Raw genomic sequence first — 25,151 nt, forward strand, 5'->3', positions numbered from 1 at the left:
TGTCCCTGTGGGAAGAAATAGTCATCAAGACACTGCAGGAGGCAAAAATATGTCCTGGAGGTGAGGGGCAAAAAGTAGAGGGGCAAAAAGCACGGGGCACAATTGTGTGCATCGGTGCCTCCTGTTTGAACAGAAAGAAATGGCAAATTTGGGCGATATCCCTTGGGTAAATCTCATGTTTGCACACACCGGGTGCAGGGACCAGCAGGGCTGATCTTCAGCCCCAAAATGGGTTTTATTCCACCCATCCCCAGCGCGATGCCCAGGGATGGGCTCGGGGAGGGTGCAGCATCCGCATCCTTTCCGCTCCTGCAAGCAGATGGACACGGGGAAAGAAGAAAGGAGACTTTTTGCTGTTGGTTTTCCTCCTGCTTCTGTCGCACAGGCTTTAAACCCCCCCGGCAGCCATTCCCAGCGGGGTTCGCTCTGTCTTCTCAATGCAAAGATGCTGGTTTAACTCTTCTCTCCCCCGAGCAAAACCGATGGCTTAAGCAACAAGAAAGGAGCAGCGACGTTTGATGGGCTGACGCGGCATTAAAACGGAGCTCCCGAGATGCCTCCGGCAACCTGAATCCTGCTCTACGAGGGGGAGAAAGCATCATTTTCTGTTATAGGGTGTATTTGCTTGCAAGAAGGGGAAACTGCTGGTACAGGAGCTCTGGTGCGGAGGGAAAATCAGGGCAGGGATGTCCTGCCCGTAGGTGGGATGCACATCCCCATTCTCTTCTATTGATATAAAGCCCGATGCCATAAATGGGGTGGTCGGTGCCTTTGCGATGCTGAGGTTGAGCAGCACCGCCGGGACACGATTGAATGTGGAAACGGTCTATTCGAGACATTAAAAAATAGGGCGATGCTGCAGGCGCTGGCTTTAATATTTCATCTAGCGGTGATAAATTATTGCGAACAAGTTGGAAGGCAGCAGGAGGATTAAACTTGAGCTGGTTCGCTGGTAAGTCCATTCATTTTTGTTTTCGAACGGTGCGCTTTAATACGTTGTCTATTAGCTTTGGGTTAATGTGAAATTGCTTAGGAAGATAACCAGGGAAAGGCGCTGTTAAAATCGACGTGGTGATTTATGTTTAACTTCTATTCTGCTCGTCCCTCCTCTTCTTGGGGGGCTCTCGCTGAACCTACGGCTGCAGGATTTATTTAAGGCCGGTTTTTAAGCAGATTGGATTGAATTGCGAGGGGAATTAGGGAACTAAAGTCATTGTTTTGCATCTAATCTCAAAACATAAAGAGAATTGGACTGGAGGGCGATGGTTCCTTGGGCTGCAGGAAGGCGAATTATTACAGGGTTTGTTTAATTAATAGTGTGTTAATTAAAATTAAGAAATGGAGAAGGCCGCTCTGAAACTTTTCTCAGACTGTCTTTACTAAATTTACCATCCTGGTGTCTTTTATTATATCACAGAACCACCAGCATTCATCACTTTTAATGCAGCTGATTTACCGTCCTAAGGGAGCCAAGTCAATCACTGCAGCGCCTTCCCCTCCATCCTGGTTTAATTCATCACCCTCCTGCCAAGGTGTGTGATTCCTCCACTCATTTAACCGCTTTTTTTCATTTAATACAAAATATTTGAGTGATTTGACCCTTCAGAGGATCCGAGTGTCTATAAACCCCATGAATTTCACTCCTCTCTGCTGTTGGATGTGATTTTCTTTGGGAAAAAGCTTCGATGACACAAATCGCGTTTTGGGTTATATAGGTTGTTATCACCCTGTTTGAATTCACCCTCGGTGGCTCAGGAGAGGGTGTAAATACCCCATTTACAACATTATTCCTCATTCGAAGTGGGGGTTTGGGATCGTGTGGCGTTTCAAGGCACGAATAATTCGAATGAACATCTCAATAGGACGTTCCTAACGGGACATCCAAGTGATGTGACCACATCATGCACGTGGAGGGGCTTAAATGATTGTGTCTATATGTTGAAGCACCCCCGTGGCCGTTGGGAATTGGCATCTCCAGCCTGTGCATGGGTCACTTGAAAATCGAGGGTTATCCATCATTTCAGGGCAAATCGCATCCAAGTTCACCTGCACGCAGCCGCCTCCTCGCAGCCGGTTGCTAAGGCAACGTTTTCCCCCCGCTGGGATCTTCCCTGCAGCTTTTTAGCTGCGGCTCCATCAGCAAAAATCTCTTACAAGCCGGGCTTAAGCTGTGAAGAGCTCAGCTCTGCTTATCTGGGACCTGTTGGAGCAGGTGCAGAGGAGGCCATGAAGATGATTTAAGAGCTGGGGCAGCTCTGCTATGCAGACATTTGGGTTTATTCAGCTTGAGAAGGCGCCGGGGAGACCTCAGAGCAACCTCTGGTATCTAAAGGGACCTACGAGAAAGCTGGGGAGGGACTTGGGACAAGTGCGTGTTGTGATGGGACAAGGGGTGATGGCTTTAAACTGAAAGAGCGGAGATTGAGGTGGGATCTAAGGAAGGAATTCCTCGCCATGAGGGTGGTGAGACACTGGAACAGCTGCCCAGAGAAGCTGTGGATGCCCCATCCCTGGAGGGTCCAAGGGCAGGTTGGACGGGGCTTGGAGCAGCCTGGTCTAGTAGAAAATGTCCTTACACATGGGCCTTGATGAGCTTTGGAGGTCCCTTCCAACCCAAACCATTCCATGGTTGATGCAAGAGCTTTGGTGCATGCGAGAAGCGAGCAGTGAAACCAAGAGCATGCAGGGGTTAACTTGGGAGCTGATCTAAACCAGCGGTACCCAGCTTAACGGTGCAGCTTCTCGCGGTTGTTGAGGCTGTTCTATCATCTCCCTGCGCTACCTCATGCGCTTCCCCTGAGGAACCGCCTGAGGAAATCGGTGGAATTGATAGAATCGGTATTTCTTCATGGAAAGGGCATTGAACAGGTTGCTCAGGGCAGTGGTGGAGTCGCCATCCCTGGAGGGGTTGGGAATACACATGGATGAGGTTCTCAGGGACATGGGGCAGTGCCAGGGATGGTAGAACACTTGGACTCCATGATCTTGAGGGTCTTTTCCAACCCAAAATGATTCAGTTTTCCCCTTGGCCTTTGCCGGCATTTCTTCAGATATATTTTGGATCAAGTATCTATGTTATAGGAATGCTTGTTGTGGTGAAAATGGACTATTCCTGCTAGCGAAAGCCCCATGATATCTGAAATAAACACCGATTTATCGTGAAAGAGTGGACTGATTGCTGAGAAGCCGTCCTGCAATGGGGTTCCCTGGTGGGCGGCCGTGCCGTAACCACTGCCACCTGGCATTTGCCCTCGAGTCGTGTAGAATGATCATAACACTTCATCCGATAGGCGTTAGTGATGCACTGTTGATAAATGGGTATTTCCTCTGCTCCGAGCACACCGTCACCAGCCCTGCCGTTGCCGCTTTGCTTTGGGGATGCTCAGTACCGCTCAGCACTCCTCTGCAAGGCTTTGCTGCATCTTTGATGGGTCTAAAATGGATAGAGCACCCTGGAAATAGCCAATAATTGTACAGAAAGCACCAAGTGTAGCTTAGGGGGTTCTGCTGATACAACACCTGAAACGCGTATCTGGGTTTTCAGGGAGCCGCAGGTCGCAAGGAAAGCGCCGGTAAGGCAGCGGCGGCATGAAACCAGTTCTGTTTCATTAAATCCCTTCTCCTCACATGTGCGAAACGTAATAATAAGCCAGACAGCCCCTGGGAGGCTGCAGACGACGCTGTGGGCTCAGCGCCGCAACAAAGAGCCCTCACCTCCCGCCTCCGGGAGCAGACGGCTGGCGATGGGGTAGCTGGCGGAGCTGGAAAGCTCGCTTTGAAACGGGCACTGTTCTTCTAGACAACGCGATCATGTACGTTCCCTCCTACGCAGCTGTAATTGAATTAGCTTTCCTACTCTTTTCGATACAAACGGTAATCCCTGCTTGCATCCCTGGCCTGTTCTCTGCGCCGTAGCGTTGCACAACGTAGCTAAAAGAACTTGGATATTAATCTCTTAATTAGTGTGTGCCCTAAAAGGTGTAAAAGATAGAAACTCCTGCTTATACAAGGTTTTGAGATTAACAATTTATTTGTGTGTGATTATAATATGTAGGTTATTACTTAGGCTGCTCTGTGGGTAAGAAGCTCAAGTTGCATCCCGCGGTGCCTGCCACCGAATTTGCAGAACTATTCTCTCTCTGGAAATTATCTACTATTTTAACGTTAGCATGATCGGTTAGAGAGCAGGGGAAAGGGAGCTGGGGGTCCTGGGGCCAGCAGGGTGAGCATGAGCCAGCACTGGGCCCTTGTGGCCAGGAAGGCCAATGGTACCTGGGGTGGGTTAGAAGGGGGTGGTCAGTAGGTCAGAGAGGTTCTCCTGCCCCTCTGCTCTGCCCTGGGGAGACCACACCTGGAATCTTCTGTCCAGATGTGCAGCGAGTTTACCTCTTCTGAGCTGCCAGGAGCGGTAGATGCGGGATTGTTAATCCCCACGGCAAAGTGGCTCTTGATGAGCCTCGCTAAGGCACTTAATTACCTGCGGGGGACTTGCAACGTGCCCCAATTATCATGTTTCCCCAAAGCTTGTGCCTGGAGAGCTCAACGCTGCTTTTTGCCACGGTTTTATTGCAGTACGTCGGGTTTATTGCTGCTCTGCCCCACGGGGCCGCCACGATCCAGTCGCTTCATCCATCATATGTGAATAATTTCGACACTAGGATTATTATTTTGGAGATTCTGGATAAATATCTTATTATGGCAAGTGGGGCGGAGCGGGTTTCGGGGACATTATTGCTGGGAATAGGACGGTAGGAATAGGCATTGGGTGTTCATTCTGAGGTTCGCAGGCTCACGGCATCCTCCACCAGTAAAACCAGTGGGGAAGGAGGACAAACCGGGCTCCCCACTGCGGGGACATCGCTCAGCCCGGCCCAAAGGGACAGGTCCCCGTTCAGCGGGGACACCCAGCACCTCATCTTCCATTTTCCGTGCGAAACGGGCAGAAAAAGAGGTGTTTTTGAAGCTGAGGTTCTCTGCTCAGCGTGGTCTGCGACTCCTTCGATCGCTCGCTCATTGAGCGAAATGGGGTTTGCTCTGTGGGCTGCCAAGAGAAGAGCAAGACAGAGAAATGGGAAATAACTAACAATGGACTAAAAATAGGCTTGGTTTAAAGCCGGTTTCAACTGACAATCGTGGAGTATTTCAAGGTTTCTGTTCCCCAGTTGCTACCCAAGCACAGAACTCAAGAATAGAAGAGGACAAGAAGTCTGTTGAGAAGTGGTTCCTAAATAGCTGGATGGATACAATGGGAGGTATTAATGCAAGCACTTGTTAGTTAAGCGCAGTCCTAATCAGTCGTGTCCTTAAAATCAATACCAGCTCCAATGTGGACTATTTGCTTCCTGCTTTGAGTTTCAAACAAGCACAAAACCCCCCAAGGAAAAGAACCTTTGCGCTGGTCCGTCGCCTTTCCCTTCTACCTCTTTTTACTGAGGCTTTTTCTGAACAACCACTCGGTTGTTTGTCCGCTCTGCCTTCCATTTATTTCAATATAAAATGTCTATACATGGTATTAAAACGACGAATATTTTTAATGATGCTGCGCTCCACGCGCTCATTCCCATGTATTCCCATGGCCCCTCGTGCTCCAGATGAGTCAAAACCCAGGAGCTCATGAAATTTGGGGTTTATTGTACAGCTTTCTTCATCGTAATAAATAAATGCACGTGCGCACAGTGATTTAGGTGCCGATGCTTGGCGATTGCAACACCAAAGTGATCCTGGTTTGTTCCTAAACACGCGGGCACACCAAATATTGAAGGTGCTGTAATTGGGAAAAATGGGGTTTGAAGTTAAATAGTAGATCTGGTTTGAAAAAGCGATGCAACTTGCAATCGCAGATTGGATTTTTGACTAGGCAGGAATGACCAAGGTAATTATCTGTTGGCCTTGACCATGCTATTTATTTCATTAAAATCAGATTTTCTGCGTCTGAATGCAATCTGGGGCAACATTCTAGATGCAAAATGTATTTTAATCCAAGAACTTAGTTGCACCAAATAACGAAATAATCAGGGCTTTTCTTTCGAGCATCATTTTCAGCAGAAGCGGATATTGGTTTCTGACCAAGCTCGTTCATTCCTCTTCTTCTTAATGATTTAGCCCCGGGCTAAGAGCAGAAAATATGAGCAAATCCTGCTGAATGATGATGGTGTAGGAACCACAGAATGGATTGAACGCCCTATTGGCATAAATCGATGGAGTTTTGTGGAGCTCAGCGGAGTTACACTGACAAGCAGCATGAGTGCAGACATAGACTAGACCAGACTAGACTATTCCAGTTAGGAGGGGCCTAAGACCTAGTCCACCTAGTGCCTTATCTAATTAACCTGCTGGCCTTATGTAACTAAGGCAAGCGTTCACTCCAGATTCTCCTTGGCCATATATCTACTTTTTATGTTCTAATCTAAATCTAAATAAGCCTTTTGCAAGCTGTTGCTTGTGAGTTTAGTCTTTTCTTGCATAGATAGCCAAGAAACATGCTTGATATTATTGCAAACAGAAAGTTTCTCGGCAAATAATCTTGGCAATTTGGGCAGTATTTTGATCAAGGATGGGGAGAGCAAGAATATGAAGTATTCCCAGTCCTAACAGAGCCATGCTGGGCTAGTTAGACCAGACTAAAAGACGTTTGTAGCAGCGTAGCGAGGTTGAATAGACATTAATTCAGCTTGCAGTAGTGAGATGAAAAACGACGCTTCGTGCAAAGCCGCAAGAACTGGTTTCAAACAGCTTCCTTAAGGCATCCGCCGCCTTTGCTAAACAGGGGGAGAACGACTTTTCTTTTCCCAAGTCGAGCAGGCCTTAGAGAGGAATAATTTGGCTAAGAAATAGCTTTGTGGGATAATTAAAGGCAAAGCAGGTGAGAGAGGGAAGCTCTGCCAGGCCGGGCAGCTGGGATCTGCTCCAGCTGTGGGCACAGGTGAGATCAGGTATTTACTTTCCTAATGCAAACACGCTGCTCACAGGGAGCTGAAATACCACATCCTGCTGCTGCTCCCAAAGCTACTACTCCCCGGTTGGTTTTTTTTCAGGAAACAGCACGTTATTAATATTGCATGATTTTCTGTAATAACTCTGCGAAGCGCTCGTTCCGTCACACGGAATCGCGCTGTCTGGGAAGAACAGGATCCGCACGCGTTTCCCGTTCTTGTGAGGTTTGATTGTCGGAGGGACAAGCAGGAAAACGAGGTTACTGAATAAGCCGCTCGCCTTGAATTCGAGAGACCCAAAGGAAACACCACGACGATGGTGGTGTTTAACATTTAGCAGCCGAGATGAGATAAAGAGAATTATGGAGAAACTGCGAGGGCTTTAGAGAAACGCTGCTGTGTGAAACCGTCCATCAGAGCAACACATTTCCAGCTATATCAGCAAGAGCTGGCAGGCAGCGGAGTTGCTAATTGCCTGTGTGGCCCAACTGAATCACCACGGATCGGCGGCCAATTTGCCGGATGCCGCGTGGGTGTGAAGCTCTGAGCCGCGAGGCTTTGGGGAAGTGTTGGCCAACAGTTTGATCTCCTCCGTCTACCAGCACCGGGCATTTCCCAGCGGGGAAAGGGGGGGAACCATTAGAAAAAGCCAGTGAGGGGCTGAGTGATGCGAAGTGGGGCTGGGAGCGCTGGGAAGTGGGGCTGGGTGCACAATTTGCAGCTGGATCGCCCTCCTTCAATCACCAACAGCTGGTTACCCGCAGCCGTCCCCGTTTTGCAGGTGTCTCTGGACACATAGAAATCAAACCAGGGAAAAGGAATGGCATGTTCTACTAGGGTATGAAGCTCAGACTCCCATTCTTTGCTCCTCCATCTGCTTTATCAGTGAGACACTCCAACATTCCCCGTCACGTCTCACCAACGGCCTCACACACATCAAAATTTCAAAGGGGAATTATAAGCCATAATTTCACAATACATTCTGCTACGACTATGACGAGGCCAAGGATTCGAGTGAAAACACTACAAGTCACTCTGAACACGTGGCTCTGCTGCCCAAGGTCTCTGCAACGGGCAAAACTTGCCAAAATAAGCACATGGGGTGACACCAGCCCTTATTTTCTACGCTGTCCTCACTCAGCTCTCTCCCCCTCCTGCCTATCGCATTCTCATTTTTAAAGCAGATATTTTAGGACCTAACGACGTGCCAGTTATCAGCAGCTTAGTGAAATACTTCTGTTTGCCCCGTGGATACCAATGCGCAGCACTAGAGAGAGAACGCGTCTCTCCCAGCCTTGCGTGGCTTCCCAAGTCAAGGTTGTAGCAGAAATGATTGTCACCGTGCTCTTGGAGTTCACGGAAGGTACTCCAGTCCTGGCGCTGTAGAAGTGCTTCACTTGGGCTGGTTTTTGGCTGGTTTTGGTTTTCCTTTTTCTCTTTTATTTCAGTATGATGGGCTGCTTGGGTTAGCAGGACTGGATTAGCGCTGGACGAGCTCTTGCAGCCGCGTCGCTCGATTCTCACAGCGCTGGGTTGGCGGAACGGCTGTTTGAGACACAACCCGATTAACCAACAGCCTTGGATTGAGCTTTGGGAAGTAGGAGATGGACTAAAGGGAAAAATCCGAGTTAACTCAAGCTGTGGAAAGAAGCCCTTTGAACTTTTTCCCCTAAGGATTCAGGGGGGTGATAGTAACAGGTTATAGCTGCTCTTTGCTCTGGACCAGGGCTGCTCCCCTGGTAAAACCCCAGTGTGCATCAAAGCCACGGCAGGGCACAAGTTGGGACTCGCAGGCTCCTGCTCCTCCTTCTCCTTCCAGGAAGGCAGAGCCGGGCCCTGCGCCAAGGCTGGGTCTGGCTCCATGGTTGGGTCTGGCTCTATGGTTGGGTCTGGCTCCATGGTTGGGTCTGGCTCCATGGTTGGGTCTGGCTTCATGGTTGGGTCTGGCTCCATGGTTGGGTCTGGCTTCATGGCTGGGTCTGGCTCCATGGTTGGGTCTGGCTTCATGGCTGGGTCTGGCTCCATGGTTGGGTCTGGCTCCATGGTTGGGTCTGGCTTCATGGCTGGGTCTGGCTCCATGGTTGGGTCTGGCTCCATGGTTGGGTTCTGCACCATATCTGGGTCTGGCTCCATGGTTGGGTTCTGCTCCATGGCTGGGTCTGGCTCCATGGTTGGGTTCGGCACCATATCTGGGTCTGGCTCCATGTTTGGGTTCGGCACCATGGCTGGGTCTGGCTCCATGGTTGGGTTCGGCACCATATCTGGGTCTGGCTCCATGGTTGGGTTCTGCTCCATGGCTGGGTCTGGCTCCATGGCTGGGTCTGGCTCCATGGTTGAGTTCTGCTCCATGGCTGGGTCCTGCGCCAAGGCTGGGTCTGGCTCCACGGCTGGGACTCTCCACTCTCAGAGCACAGACGTAGCTCAGGTCCCTGGTTTCCTCAGGGTGAAAAGCTGTAAACCCTCCACTGGAGGTGGTTTGCCTGAGGGATAATCAGGGAAAGGGGGTCTACAATGAGACCACTGTGTCCGGTTGTGGCCCCTCAGTTCCAGAAGGACAGGGAACTGCTGCAGAGAGTCCAGCGCAGCCACCAAGATGCTGAAGGGAGTGGAGCATCTCCCGGGTGAGGAAAGGCTGAGGGAGCTGGGGCTCTGGAGCTGGACAAGAGGACACTGAGGGGGGACTCATTCCTGGGGATCAATATGGAAAGGGGCAGTGTCAGGAGGATGGAGCCAGGCTCTTCTCGGTGACAACCAGTGACAGGACAAGGGGTAATGGGTGCAAACTGGAACACAGGAGGTTCCGCTTAAATTTGATAAGAAACTTGTTCCTGGTGAGGGTGTCAGAGCCTGGCCCAGGCTGCCCAGGGAGGCTGTGGAGTCTCCTTCTCTGCAGACATTCAAACCCGCCTGGACACCTTCCTGTGGAACCTCAGCTGGGTGTTCCTGCTCCATGGGGGATTGCACTGGACGAGCTTTCCAGGTCCCTTCAACCCCCGACACTCTGTGCTCGTGTGGCCCCCTCCTGGTCCCCGAGGGTTCACCCTGGCCCGCTCACAGCTGCACCGGCACCCCCCCCGGGCTCGCCCACCCCGCTCGCACAGGCTCCACGCCACCCACTCCCCCATGTCGGGCAGCGCTTTCCCCGCGGAGCGCCCGGCCCCTCCTCCCGGGCCGTCCCCGTCCCCGTCCCCGCCCCGCAGCCGCCAGCCTGGGCCCCGGGCCGAGCGCCCACATCCGTGAGCCCGGCCCGGCAGCGCCGCCTCCGCCTCAGCCCAGCGCCGGGCTCCCGCACAGGGAGCTGCTCCGCGCCCGGCCCGCACCGCCAGCACCGGCCAGGACAGAGGCTCCCAGAACAGGTCTGTGCTGCGGGGGAACCGGCGGCTCTGGGGAGCGGGGGGAAGGCGGCGGCCATGCGGCTCCGTGTGCGGAGGGAGGGGAAGATGGAGCCCGGCGGCGGGTTGGAGTCGCCCGGGGAAGGTGAGCGCGGAGCCGGGCGGCTGGAGACCGCGGGGTGTCCCCACGGCGCGCTGTCGCGACAGTGTTCTCACGACATGTACAGCGAACCCGTGGAGCCTGTATTCCTGTCGTATCCCGCGTTGGTGATTGTAGCCGACCGAAAGGGGAGGGCGGCGTGAAGCTGCCGGTGAATGGTGCATGGAAACGGGGGGTGGATGTAAAGCGAGAAGGGAATTGGTAACCAGGCGCTTTAGGGCCGGAATGGCCAAATATAGGTGCTCCGAAAATAGTTCTTCCGCGAGCAGCCGGGGTTTAGCGGCGCCGTGGCTGCCGTCGCTCCCGAATTGGGGTGGAGGGATGAGGTGGGAATATAAAATGAAGGATATAAAAAGATCGGATGAGTGCGCTTTTTCACCTAAAAATGAATTTAAAATGAAACACTGTGAACTTCGTGTTGTTACAGCAACGTATGGTTGACACTTTTCTATAGCTATTAGATGAGATTATTGGGGAGAGGCGTCTTTTACACATTTTGCAGGGATCACAGAGGCGGATTTGGTCCTTAAGTTCAAAGCCGAGCGCGACGGGTGCAGAGTTTAACTGAGCAGCTGTGGCAGGAGGAGGAAGGCAGGTACAGAGCAGCACGCTGATCGTTTGCATCTTCTGAGCTCTAGCATAAAAGTTCCTTTAAAGTAGCTCTGCGCCGTGAGCTGTAGGCATTAAATACAAGTGCCACAGGTAAAATGAATTGCATACTTGCAGGCAGGTGGGGGAAAAAAGGCCTGAGCCTTGGAGTTATGCTAATTCACAGCAGTGAGAGCGAGCGTGACTCCTCTTTCGCTTCTTTAATCAAGACTTTGACTGGAAGGAGAAACAGTTTTCCCATGCTGCAAAACGAATCTGTCGGGTTTTGGCGGCGCGCGGAGTCCTCAGGATGGGCTGTCAGGAGTCGACGCGCGGGAAGGCAGCGGTGGCAGCCTTGCTGGTAAAACATGGGAGTTTGGGCAGCTGCAGAGCGAAGCGCTGCTTGGTTTTGCCTTCTAAGCAAGAGCAATAGGGTAGAACGTGCGGAACGGGGAGCAGCGTGCCCCAAAACCGCAGAGGCTGGTCAGTGCCCAGCTACCCGTTGTTTAAACTGCTATAATAGCATCCCGGTAAATACGCTGCTCGTGCTGCTCACCTATGCGTCTGCTGAAAGGCATAATTTGTATTTGTTACAACTAGAGAGTTGTTTTTCCTTGGGAGAAGCTGTTTTCTCGCTGTTCATGCGTTGCAGGCTGGATTTTCCAAGCTGATTTTATTATTGTGTGCTCTCAGAACTTATATCTTGTGCGGGTTCCCAAGGAAGCTTTGATTTTGCTCTTTCATTGAGAAACAAAGTAATCCCGAGTAATTCAGCAAAGTGTTGCGTTTCGTGTGTTGAAGCGGTGTTGGCAGCAGCACAACGCAGCAGGTTTGGGGTTGGTTTGGGTGGCATCGGGACAATCGGTCCTTGTCCCCCGGTGAGCTTGGTGGCCTGGGTGGACGTGTCCGCGTCCGAGAGCCGAGATGAAGCTGCACTATTCCCTGTTCTGGTTCGTGCAGCGTTATGAAATGGCCAAGACAGCATGGAAATGGGGAGTTTCTGTGATCTAAGCCACAGCAGGTTTATCAAGCAGTGAATCATTCTGCAACGACCGGTGGAGAGTGGACCGTGTAATCTTGAGATTTCACAGGGAGAAAGGAGCTTTATGTTTCCTTTAGAATCTGGAAGAACTGGCTGGTTCGCACGGGTGAGAGCGGTAGAAGTCAGGGTGATCTTGCTTGTGGTGCATGAGTGATATCCCAGGGAGCTAAATGGGTGTGAGAAGAGAGAAATGACTCTTCCCTGTGCCTTTAAGGGCTTCAAACTCCTGGGATAACCAATTGGTGCTTGGGCAGTACGACGGACTTTAATTCCTAAAACCTTTCATGGAATAATCAGATTGTCTGCCGGAGAAAGAAGAAATGATTTACTGCTTCAAAAGCGGTGATTTAAATGTCTAATAGCCATTAGCTTGTTAGAGCTATTGACTTTCTATCTCGAGGAACCTTCTTTACAATGCGCAGCCCTTAAAGAGACGCGATCGATGGGATCGGAATATTTGCCAAGCCAAACACTTTTGATGGGGGTTGTACGTTTCTGTTTAAACAGAGTGGCACGGGGAGTGGAAATCTGCTTTATTGTATGGAGGGCGGTGTAGCTGCCCTTGTGGCTAATGATTATTGGGACAATTGTTTAAAGGGACACCCAACGTGTTACAACTTTCCGAGCTTGTCCCAAGCAATATGGAACCCACTTTCAGATTCCTGACAGCGAGAGGGTTGCAAAGGGCTCTTTGATGAAGTGCAATCAAGTATGTTGACCTGTGTGGTGTTCCCTGGGATCAGGTGTGAACTGAGTGTGCGAAGCCAGCGAAAAGCCTCCGTGTTTGTCCTGCAAGCCCCTGCACAGGCCTGGGGTACAGCACATATAGGCAGCATTAAATGGCAATTCCATTCATATTCCAGCACATATAGGCAGCATAAAATGGCAATTCCAAAAGACAGGTTTGATTTGGGGATCAACGAATGATGACCATAGTCAGCCCTGTCTTCTGAAAATACCATTGGAAGGAGCTTAGAAAGGATCCCAAATATTAAACCAGAGCTTTCTCAGCCAACCTTTGGCCTTAGTAACTAAACCAGCATGACTGGTGAGCAGAGCGATGCCGTTTTGCAGCATCAGGGGACGACCCCAGCTATCGGGACAGGATTTGTGACCTGTGGAGTTGACTTCCCACCACCCACCCCTTTGCTCTTCACTGTTGCTTGCTGTTCGTTGCACATATTGAGCCACGTACGAGTAGCTGGCAAACGTCCAGGTCTTTTAGATGGCGTCATCCAGTTTGGAATCTTCATCGGCATGGCAGGCTTCCGAAATTTAACTGGAGATCTGTGTGGTGGCAAAGGCTGGGCTTGGTCAAAGGAGTCCTGCAAGAGATCGATGGGGAGCTTTGCATTCAAAACGTGGCTTTGATAAGGTCAGGGAGAGATGAAGTATGGCTAACGATACCACGCTTCTGCAGCTGAAAAGCCGCTCCAGCCCACTTCATGTCTTGCAGATAACTATATTAGCTCATAAATTTTCATCGGATTTATGGCAGGCAGACAGCTCAGTCTCGTCATGAAGGGGAGGTTTCGCTTGCCTTCGAAAGAGCAGGAGAGACCTGCAGGGTTGAATCCGTGGGGAATCTGCACAGGGTGGGACGGGACCCTGCGCTTGGGACAGGACCCTGCGCTTGGGACGGGACCCTGCGCTTGGGACGGGACCCTGCGCTTGGGGCGGGACCCTGCGCTTGAGACAGGACCCTGCGCTTGGGACGGGACCCTGCGCTTGGGACGGGACCCTGCGCTTGGGACGGGACCCTGCGCTTGGGATGGGCCCCTGAGCTTGGGACAGGACCCTGCGCTTGGGACGGGACCCTGCGCTTGGGACGGGACCCTGCGCTTGGGACGGGACCCTGCGCTTGGGACGGGACCCTGAGCTTGAGACGGGACCCTGAGCTTGGGACGGGACCCTGAGCTTGGGACGGGACCCTGAGCTTGGGACGGGACCCTGAGCTCGGGGCAGCCGTCCCCACAGCCCCTTTTGTCCCTTGAACCTGGGTTGCTTCCCTCATACAACTTCAGGACTTCCTCAAAGGTGGTGATGTGATTTCTATGTATTTAATGAGATTTTTTGGTTTCGGTGAGCCGCTGAAACTTCCTCCTCCTGGCTTGAATACGCTCCTTTAAATGTCATTGATTCCTGCGCTTGTTTTCCTTTTGTAAATGTGAATGAAAGGTTAGAGTATGTGTCGTCTGGGTTACTTACAGTGGCAGGATTCTGCTTCCTCGTGCGAACTCCATCTCCGCCGTGTGTATTTTGCAGGTATTTTGTAAGCGGTGGTTATTTTCTGCTCAGCGGCACAGTTGTATTTGTGCGGTCAGTCGAGCGTGCCAGGCTGGGTTGTGTGCTAAATACAGACCCGCTGCGGCACAATCAGCCCACAACTCATTCCTATAGTGACCAAGCAGGTTTTCGAGGTGGTGAAATAAAGGGGAATGTGTGTGATCGCTTGTGTTGTGACTCACCTGGTGCTGCGTGTTTGGCCCGGAGGGTAAAAAGTGTCGTGATAACAGCTCCTGGTAGCACTGGGCGCAGTCCTTGTCTTGGCCTTTTCTTCTTCTTTGCATTGCATGTTTATTGTGGTTTATTCTGAACACATGTGCGGCGGTGCGAATGGGTTCCAACTGGTGTTGCCCATCTGTTTGGGAAGCGGTATTTGGAGCTTTGAGTGGGTTTTCTTGTGAGCAGAGGCGTCTTGTGAGTTGCAAGGGGTTTGAGGTCGTGATGGCTCCTTTGCAGGGCATGAGGAGCGTGGTACCCAACGCACCTTCTTACCTATGGAGTTACGCTCAGGTGCACTCAAGCGGGTGGAAGCTCAAAGCCCTTACACTAAAGAAAACTTTGGCTCATCATGGGCCATTTAGTTGGCAGCTCTGCTTTTTTGGCAGACAAATTATAGTGTGGTGCTGTGTTGACTGGATGGAGTTTTATCTTCTCTTTCCTCCATCCTGTCTCTTCCTTCTGCTCAGGAAAGACTTATGATAGCGCCCTCTTACATTTAATGCTCTACCTGCTCTATTTTGCATGGCAGGCGGTCCTCAATATTCTCCCTGCTCGGGAAGAGGTGTCTAATGCGACTGTGTTAATGAGCTGGATGTTAATTATCTGGGGTTCTCTGTTGGCTGCTCCGTTGTCCGGAGAAGTTGTCCCACAGCAGGAGAGTAACAGCTTGGGGGGTTTTGAGGGCACCAGGGCACTCGAGTTTAGTTCTTCACGCTATAGGTGGATTAATACTGGTCAGAATCTTAAGGATGGCAGACAAGGTTTTAAAAGACAGGATCTAATAATCTCTTGCTGACCAGCTGCTGGTGCAATATGTGCGCTGGGAGTTTAGGTGCTGCGTTTTGCTATTTAAATGAGTTTTTTGTTTGTTGGCATTAAACTAGCAAGGGAAATAAACTCTAATCCTCTGGAACTGGCTTTTCTCTCATTGCGGACCTCGCTTTTCCTTGATGTTCCCTTTATGGAATTGAATCCCTCTCAACAACTCTCAATCAAGGTGAAAATGCGTGAGCAAAGCAATTTAGATTTCAATGACTTACCTTCCTCCCAGTTTTTGTGGAAAATACTACGAACAGAAGAAGAAAAATGGACTTAAAACTGTTCTTCGCGTCCTTTTCCCTGCACTGGGTCTTTGGGAGCATTGATTATCCTGGCTGAGCATCTTAAGGTTTGATTGGTTTAATCCGAAATTAATAGTTTGTATTAACAGCATTAGGCAGAGAATCACCTCCCAAGATACTTCTGGTTTTGTCGACCGTTGTTATTGCGTTGATCAAAAATACTTTGGTTTTGATGCTCTTCAAGTTCCACTTGCTCAGTGTTGCCTTGCAGCAAATTTGGGGTGTTCTGGAAGGGCTTAAAGAGGCTGAGTTAATCTCTTGAAGTCAATGTGTTGGTGCTCTGGCCTTTCCCCATCAGATCAGGGCCTTTTTTCTGCAGATTTATTAAACCTTTATTATCAGAAGAGCCTCTCTGGGTGGCTCAATATCCAAGGTATAAACCTCGCACAATGGGACTGCTCAATCCACGGCTTTTTTACCCTGAAAGCTGTTGATACGCGGAATAATCGGGCTTGGTTTAGTTGAGTCGTTGAGTCACAGCGGGTCAGGACTCGCTAATTGAAACGCTCCCCAAGTTAGATCTGAATTCTGATGGAAATGAAGGGCTTGTGTGGCAACAGGCGGTGGGGTTGTGAATGGGATACGGCTCGGAGACCACAATAATTAGGCTCCGAATGGAGCGGATTTTCCTGTACGCCGAGGATTAACAGGGAGAAAAGAGCAGGCTTAAATCATGTTGAGAAAGAAGGGTGGAAACCAGGTGGTGGTTCATAGGATTCCAGGCTTCACACACGCAAATCAATACTTTGTGGATGTATTTCTTGCGTGCGGCCCCTTTCCTTCCCCTCTGGAGCTTCATAACAAAGTCAATACAATCGCAAGACCTTGGTGTTTAGGGTAATACAAAAGAACTAAGAACCTGCTTGGTGGAAGGGTGTTAGGCTTGGAAGATGCTCGAGCAGCTTATTTCGAGAAGCGATACATTGGATGTATTGAGTATTGCGTGTCTTCTCCTCTTTCCATAGGTTCCTCAAGATTAGCACTATGACTGATGGAGACTACGATTACCTGATCAAACTCCTGGCCCTCGGGGACTCTGGGGTTGGGAAAACAACGTTCCTGTACCGATACACCGATAACAAGTTTAATCCCAAATTCATCACGACGGTAGGGATAGACTTCCGGGAAAAACGAGTGGTGAGTTGTCCATGTCTCATCTTTCTCTATTCGTTTATTCTGTGAACGCATTTGATGCAATATTGCTTCTCTTAGTGCGGGTTTAGCCTGTGATAATGGGTTGTCTGGTCTAGTTTTTGGCTTAATTATGAACTCTGGATTAAGGGGCCCAAATATAGAATTTAAATAGATGCACAATGAGGTTCCACCAGCTCATCACCTGAGTCAAATAATTACTAATTACTGATTTTTCCACTCTTGACATTTTGGGGTATAAATTATAAGTGCAGGAGAAACTACATCTTACATGGGCTTACCAGCCTTGAAATGACTTAAAGGTCTAATGAATTATGTTGTAAGCAAGTGATCCAAAAGGTTAAATATGTTGTTCTGCTATGTAAAAGTCACATTAAAAATGACTCTGTGAGATACCTTGTTGATCGCGCTAAATATTACAGGCACACGTAATATTTAATTCACACACCTGGTGCGGTTGATCCATTGATTTTCACAGCTGATTTAACATCATTAGGAGCAGCCTCTGGAGTGGTTTTAGAGGCCAGAGTTGCCTTTTACTGAAGGGCAGAACTTATAACTCATCGCTGGTGCGAAGTGGAAGGTTTTGGGGGTTTGGTGTGACCGGTACCTCTCTCGGTAGGTCTACAACCGCCAGGGACCGAATGGATCTCCAGGAAAGGCCTTCAAGGTCCATCTCCAGCTCTGGGACACGGCCGGCCAGGAAAGGTAACCACCTTCAGCTCCGTGCAAAACACCCCCCGCTTTTTCACTTTTTGGGGTATTTTCAGGTGGAAAATAGAGTTTTTCCGATGCTGTGCTCAGAGGAGCTCGGGAAACAAGACTGGAAGAACCGAGGGTGATGTGCTCCGCGCCTCGTGCCCGCACACGCGGGTTATTAGTTAATATTGGGTTTATAATACCTTCCTAAGCTCTGGAAGATACACAGAACCTACCTAAGCGCCTCGTGCTTGTATTTCACATTTTTGGGTAAGGCAGGTTCTGATTAATTTGGATGAAGCCGTCAGGTTATTCCCCTTTAAGCAGCAAAACTGTAATGGCTTGTTAAGGGTTTTGATTGCGGGTGAGAATAAACCGTGAAATTCAGCCCAGGCGATAGGGATGGAAAGAAGGACAGAGAGAAGAGAGTTGGAAAAATTGGAAGTGTTTTATTAATGCTATTGATAAAATACAGAAAATAATAGAAAATATATGAAACCAATCTTGAAAATCTCAGCAACTACAGAGCTGGCAGCCAAAGTCCTGGACTGGACTCTGCAGCCAATGGAACTGGACTCAGTCTGTCATTAGGCCCCAGTTTGCAGGGACGACTCGCAAGGTCCTCTCCTCATGTCGGCCATAGGGAAAAGGGACGAGATCCTCGTGATCTCCCACTTTTATACGAAATATTCGCGTGAATGGGATGTTATACACAGTTGGTCAGGTTCTGATCCCCTGTTCCTCGTTGCCCCTCTTGCGAGATGTCCATCCATGCTTATCAATGACATTGCATTGCTATGTCTACCAAAACATGGATCTGGTTCTCCAGGAGAATGCAGCTCATATGAAGCTTGAGCTGACAGGCAAATTCACTACAAGAGAAACTTGGTTTTAACCAAACCAGGCCGTGGCTTTAATTTTCCTTCTCACAGCCCGACCGCCCAGCACCCTCCTTTGCAGGATTATTTTCTCTAATCGCTCGCTCCCATCCTGTGCGTGCGCAGTTGTTTGTTCTTCCCAAGGACCTTCTTGACTTTTGGCTATTGAATTTCATCCTGTTATTTTCCTAACGGGAGGAGTGCGTGTTCTGCTTCCTCAAGCTTCCCCTGCCTAGTTACATACACTGGTTTCGCTCTTAGAGAGTGAGGGGCACCCTTTTTACCTTAAACCCTCCAAGTCATGTCCCCAGCTCAAGAAAGCGCTTTTTTCTTTGAAATCTGCGTGGATTTGTGGCATAAAATATCAATATATTTCTTTTCTTTCACCCAACCCTTCTCTGCTTTGCTGTTGATTCAATCAGGCAGAATTTGAACTAATAGATTAGTCACTGGCCGTGCTTATGTTCTCACATATAAACTTCCTCGGGTCGATTACTAACACACTGATTCATAAGCGTGGATGCATCAGAGCCAGAATTAAAGTCCAGAATTAATGTTGGGTTTACTTCCTAAACTTAGTTCAGCAAAGCTGCGCTCTATATGATGTTAATAGAGCCGCGTTGTCTTTCCTCTCCCACCCTCAGGTTCCGAAGCCTCACCACCGCGTTCTTCAGAGACGCCATGGGCTTCTTACTCATGTTCGACCTCACCAGCCAGCAGAGCTTCTTAAATGTCAGGAACTGGATGAGTAAGTAGAACCTTAGCGCTGGGCTTGTGTATTTTGGGCTGCCAGGCTCCGTGTGGTTGTGAGCTGGAAAACGCTCAAAGAAAGCCGTTGTGTCTAATGTGTCTAATTTGGGGTGAAGGCTTCATCAAATTGGATGATACATGCTCCTATTTTATTTTGCACGATAGACTGTGTTGGGTGTATTCTTGATAATCCTAATAATCCGAGGATGTGGCTTGAAAGCCCCCAAAGAAATGCGTTTGGCGTGTGGTTAGTTGAGGTTATTTAGAGGTGGGGAGCAAGAATTGATTGAATCGATTAATTTGGAATTATTTTGTCAACAATCTTGGTCTCCAAGGCGCTTCCAACGTTCTCTTATCTCCTCATCTTTGCTTCCAGGTCAGCTGCAAGCCAACGCATATTGTGAGAATCCAGATATCGTCTTAATTGGCAATAAAGCTGATTTATCAGACCAAAGGGAGGTAAACGAGAGGCAAGCGAAGGACCTGGCAGACAAATACGGGTGAGTAAATAGTGACAGAAGGTAAATTGAGTCTGTAACTAAGTGTAGTTGGTGATACTTGGACAAAACACTCATAAATTCCAAGACTTGTAGGCACTGCGGTATCACGGTGATAGTGAAACCCAGCTTGTCACGTTTTCCCATCAACTTGCTTAAACAGGAAACAGGTAGAACAAAACACCCTGTTCTAGTAGTTTGGCCCAAATCCATGGGAAATAAGGCTGAAATCAAACATTCTTATTAGAAAACTCCATTTTTCGCTTGTCCTGCGAGTTCAGGCCAAAATACCAAAGGCAGCTGCACACTCAGTGCCATGAACCAGATAACTAACAGTATTTATAGCTTGATTTCTAGTTAGTTTGGACACCTGTGGATTTTGGTCAGGTTCTAAGCAGCGCTGAGTTTATTTAGTTATAGATAATAAAGCTGTTAATGGCCTTTTTCTTATTCTAGTGAGGCTTCTATGTTTATTTGCACTAATAACCGCAAAAAATGGCTCTGTGATATAGTCAGTAAATCATTTTTTGGGCAAAAAGAGGGTGTATTTTTGTCCTTAGTTGCCCTTATTGGGCAGCGAGGGATGTTCAGAGAGAGTTGGGCCTGCGAAACTATGGGGAGAAATAAGCAAATCAGGCTTAAAAACACTGAAAGATTATTAAAGAGTTGTCTGCGGCCAAGCAAGGAGCAATTAGTTTGTGCCGAATTTCATTGCTGAAACTATTTGTAACCTTCTCTTTTGAAAAAGGTGACAATATTATGGATTTAAGGGCGTTTGTGGTGATGCGACCGTGATATCGAGCTCAGAATGCCAGGATAGGTTTGAGCTTGGGTTCTGCCAGATAGAGACCAAAACTCAGCCCCGTTCGCTCTATGGCCACCAAACCCACCGCACCGCGAGTAGAACAAAGACTCTTGGTTGGCCTAAAAGTCCCTCCGGTAAAGCTTTTCCTGTCTCCGTAGCATCCCGTACTTCGAGACGAGCGCCGCCACCGGGCAGCACGTGGAGAAGGCCGTGGCCACGCTGCTGGACTTGATCATGAAGCGCATGGAGCAGTGCGTGGACAAACCGCCCGGCGCCGACGCCGCCAACGGCGCCGGCTCCGCCAAGCTGGATCCGGCCAAAGCGGAGGAGAAGAGATGCGCCTGCTGAGTGTCGCCTTGGAACTGCGAACGCTGCGTCCCGCGGCCGATCCACCACCGAATCCCGCGCGCGGAAGCCGAATTGCGTTGTTTTATTGGGATGGCGCGGTTTCCTCCCGAGAACCGAGGGAAATCGCGTCGCCGCCGGGCTCTTGCGCTCAATGATCCTTCCCGATCCGGTGCCATCGTGGCAAACCCTCCCACCTCCTCCTCCCCGCTCCCCTCATCTTTGGTTTTCAGGTGATCAGGATATTGAATAGAGGAAAGTAGCTTTATTTTTTTAAAAGAAGAGGGAATCTTGTCTGCATACGCAGGGTGTTGATATTAAAATAGAGGTGGGTTTTCTAGGCCTGTGCCATTTTTCCACAGAATCCTGTTTCTTTCTAATTCTTAAAGTGCATCAGGGAGTGTGTGTTTTCCAAGGCGATTTTCTGTGGCCTATTAGGATGTCAGAGTAAGCGATGCTGCGAATCCGGCCTGAATCGCTGTGAACGGTAGGCGTGCTTTGGCTTTTTGGGGTGAATTAGGGTGTTTCAATTTAAAAGAACTTATCAGGGAATTGTGCAGCATGGCTTGTGTTGCCAAAAATCCAAGCAGGGATTGGAACGTTACAGGGAAAAAGGACGGAGAGGGATTGTGGTGCTGCAGGGGCAGCTGATAAAGAAGAGACTATGAGAACAGAGAGAAACTGTATTTGATGAAACTGTTTTGTGCTGTTAGGTAAAACTGTTCCCCCCTCTTCAACATGAGGAAGTGATGCTTGGTTTTCTCTTTGCGTATCGCAGGTGGGATGTAGGGAAGAATTCGTGGCTCTTGGAGCTGCGGAAACTCCGCTGTGCCAAAGGGGCAATGGCAAAGATGTATACAGGAAAGAGATAAAAGAGATAAAAAATAGTATATTTATAAGTATAGATCGTTTTCTAAACCAAGTTACAGTATATTTATGAGTCTACCCTGTCCTTTTTTTTGTAGAATAACCGTTGTGGTTGTATACAGGTGGTAGTTAAAGGTCTAGTTGTGCTTATTGTGCTTTAAGCTGCTTTAAAATCACTCAGGGGGGAGCAGATCGCTCGACACATCGAGTTAAATTGGTTGGGTTGGCGAGACCGCAGACTTCGCTGTATTTCAGTGTTTTCAGCCTCCAACCTTTGGGAGCTCGTAAACGTCTCCGTGCCTCCCACAAGCGGGCAGAAGGTGGAAGTAGAGCGGTAGGAAGTGAGTTGGTGTTTGGATACGTGCACTGGAACCCAGGTTGCGTTGCTTTGTAATATGTAGCGTAGAATGTAAAAAGTAAAGCAAGGAACTCCCTCTCTTGCTTTCAAAGACATCTTTCAGTTTGTGGCATCGTTTTGCTGTCCGGTGACCAGGAAAGAGAGAAGCTCCGGTGCTTGTATTTCTCTCTCCATCTGCTGCAATTAGCGCTCTTAAATACTAATAACTTAAATATACAGTGGTGATAGCTGGCGCGGTCTGGTCTGGAGGAAGGTTCCTCCACCTCGCCACTGAGTTTGCTTCAAGAACGACAGAAATGACTGTAGTAAGAAAATCTATTGCTTATTTTGTATTTATATACTTGCTAACGCAAGCAATGGATCCTTATTCTGTGCTTTTTAATAGGAAGAAATCTCTGAATGTATATGAATTATCCCAAAGGATTTTTGCACCAAAGCTTTGTTTGGAGGAAAGGAAGAGGAGTTTCGATGGATTTCTTTCCCTGGTAGGTGGCTTAGTTATTAAATGAAGAGGAACATGAGCAGTGATTCTCAGTGGCTGCTACCAGCTCTCTTGTTTATCAGGTCATCTCATTTTTCGCAAGGAGAGTTAATAATCTCTTACTAAAAATTGCTTCCCGTCCCACTAGAACTCGAATCCAGATTCTGCTGTTGCAAAACTGGATGCTACATCTTTGAACGTTTGCGTTTGAGGACAAATGCGGCGCGTTTGCAGGCCCGCCGGGTATCCCGCATCACGGGGATGCTTTATCCAGGGTGATGCTAAAAATTCAATGTCAGTGCAGGTATTTTAACCCTGGGGGGGTTTGTCTTCAATTTCAGTCCAACCACTGGTTTCTCAAGGTCTCTTTGGAGGAGTCCCTTTGGTTTTCAGGATCGCTGCGGTAAATTGCGCGGTCATTTCGGAACCGAGCGGTGCTGTGCACAAAGGGGATGGTCGTACCCATCCTTCAGAGCGGGGTCTTTATGCTGAGAATAATTCGGGTTTCCTCTTTCTTTCTGCATAGTTGTGCCCTCCTCATCTCATATTTAACAGGATGGTTCGAGTTACCCGACTTGTTGAATCCGGTCCCTTAATCTCGGCGTGAAGCCGCGTACCGACGTCCCACCTCTCGTCCTTAGCGCTCGTCCCTTCTTCCCGCTCTCCAGGTATTTTTGGCCTCCCGCTTTTAAGCGCGAACGTAAGAACGCGGCCTCAAAACCTCGGTGGCACCGCGGTGATCCCGGTGCCTCCTGTTCTCCACGTCTTGCTAAGTATCTGCTTTGCCAAAGCCTGGTGGTGCTGCTCCTTTTGTATTGAGTTCAGCCCTGGGTTCATAGTCGGAGGAGCGAGGACGCTTTGAGCTGCCATTGCGTGTGAACTGAGGAGCTGTTACCAGGGCCAAACAAGAGCTAAAATGGTGTAAAAAGACTCCACAAAGTACCTACTCCGTCAACACAGAGATGTGAATGAGCTTTTTGGTGTTTTATCAGCTGCACATGGCCAGGAGAGTATTAATGACCGTTCTTCAATGCTTTTAGAGGCGTAAGCAGATGCTCTCTAGGAGTTAACGTGTAGCAATGTGTGTTAGAAAGGTCTGAGACACAGTGTGGCACATGGTGGATTTTATGCCTGACAATCATTTAAGCTTTAATTTTATGAACTGTTTTTATCTGTGATCAGTTTGCTGTGCCCGGGCAACCACGGCCGCAGCAAATCCTCCTTTCTCAGCCTAAATATGTGAAGCGTTGTCATACACATATTTACGTGTTAAAGGATCGGATCATATAAGAGACGTCATTAAAAGTCGCCTAAGAGTTTCAGACCATGCTCTGATCTCACAAAGAGAAGGAGAAAAAGCTGTAAAGAAGGAATAGTTTTCTACCTGAGTGCTGGGAGACACCTTTTGAGGCACCTTTAGATTATCCCTCCCCAAAAAATCCCCCGGCACCCATATAGGATAAGTTTGGGGTTGTTTTTTCCAGAGGATGCTGTTGACTCTTTGATGCTGGGCAGATCTGTTTCTAATTTATTCTTAATTATTATTTCTAGCTGAAGGCGCCAGAGGCAATGATTCTTTGCTATGTGCTTTTGGTCCGTACGGTTAAAACATAACGTTAGCAAATAGACCCTAAAATTGTCCATCCGCATTGTGCAATAGGGCTTGGTGGACAAACTGTAGAGTAGAAGCCGCCTGTTGTATTTTACTCAACTTACTTCTGGGGTTTTTTGGTTTTCCTAAGGTCTCTTTCGCACTAAGATCCTGTAGCAATCACCATATCGGTGTTTCCTTCTGTTACGCCGCCCGTGAGCTTGTTTTATGTTCGTCTTAACGGATCTGTGCTCTGAGCGTGATTGAAGCTGTATCTTCAACACAAATAGGCTCTTATTTTAAATTAGAGCTGCCCCTTGATGCTTGTTCCTGTCCCTCTGTTGTACCCAAGTACCTGTGGCTTCTAAACCTCCTGTCACCAGCTCCACCGGTGGCTGGGGTCGCGTCATCCAGCTGAGGAATGTAACCTGTGCCTCCGTTTCTGCACTGGTATTTTCACAATAAAAGGATATTTTTCAGTGCGGTCTCTGGGCTGCTTTGGGGAGGAAACAGAGGCTTTGCCATGAGTTTTCAGCACTGGAAATGATAGGAAAACACGCCTGGCACCCCGACTTCACCCGGCGGGGCAGTGGTTCCATTGACGGAGCTCACCCTCCGGAACGGGGCCCAGGTGAGTGTGACCGCACAACCGCCTCACCCCGGCCAAGGGTCTGTTTGCACCCTCGCCAGGTTAATCCCGTGTGTGAGTAATATAGCTAAAGTCAGAGAAGAAAAGGAACAGACTGACACTTAGCGCCTTTACGCCTTATTTTAGTAGCGCTGCTTTGTTTGGTTCCCAAGATGTGCCACAACACCCAAAAGGACAGAACCTCCGCCTCAGTGCCTCCATCATCCTACAACCGCGGGTGGAGAAGTGCGACTGTAACAACGTGCCAGGCAGCCAAGGTTTATTTTCTAGTCTTACCTAAAGGTGAGTGGGGTTAAACCGAGTCTCTGTTTGTCTGTGCAGGGGGAGCCGCGTTGTGCTGCACCAGGGATGCGACACCCCCAGGTGTGGCCATCTCAGCATCTCTTGCCTTATTTCCAG

At 49.1% G+C, this 25,151-nt stretch overlaps 1 protein-coding gene across 2 annotated transcripts; it reads left to right on the top strand.

Moving 5' to 3' along the window:
• Nucleotides 1-498: 498 nt before the first annotated feature.
• LOC136115447 (ras-related protein Rab-27B) lies at nt 499-24,582 on the top strand. Of its 2 annotated transcripts, none has more exons than XM_071802190.1 (6): nt 499-952; nt 16,646-16,817; nt 17,455-17,540; nt 19,054-19,157; nt 19,536-19,659; nt 20,620-24,582. In XM_071802190.1, the coding sequence occupies exons 2-6, from the start codon at nt 16,665-16,667 to the stop codon at nt 20,807-20,809; spliced, it is 657 nt and encodes a 218-aa protein (XP_071658291.1). In that variant the 5' UTR covers nt 499-952; nt 16,646-16,664; the 3' UTR covers nt 20,810-24,582. The 2 variants fall into 2 exon arrangements, with proteins under 2 accessions (XP_071658291.1, XP_065717637.1); XM_065861565.2 differs by lacking the exon at nt 499-952 and adding an exon at nt 10,122-10,288.
• Nucleotides 24,583-25,151: the final 569 nt, after the last annotated feature.

This window comes from Patagioenas fasciata, chromosome Z, assembly GCF_037038585.1.
Source record: "Patagioenas fasciata isolate bPatFas1 chromosome Z, bPatFas1.hap1, whole genome shotgun sequence".
Classification (NCBI taxonomy): Eukaryota; Metazoa; Chordata; class Aves; order Columbiformes; family Columbidae; genus Patagioenas; species Patagioenas fasciata.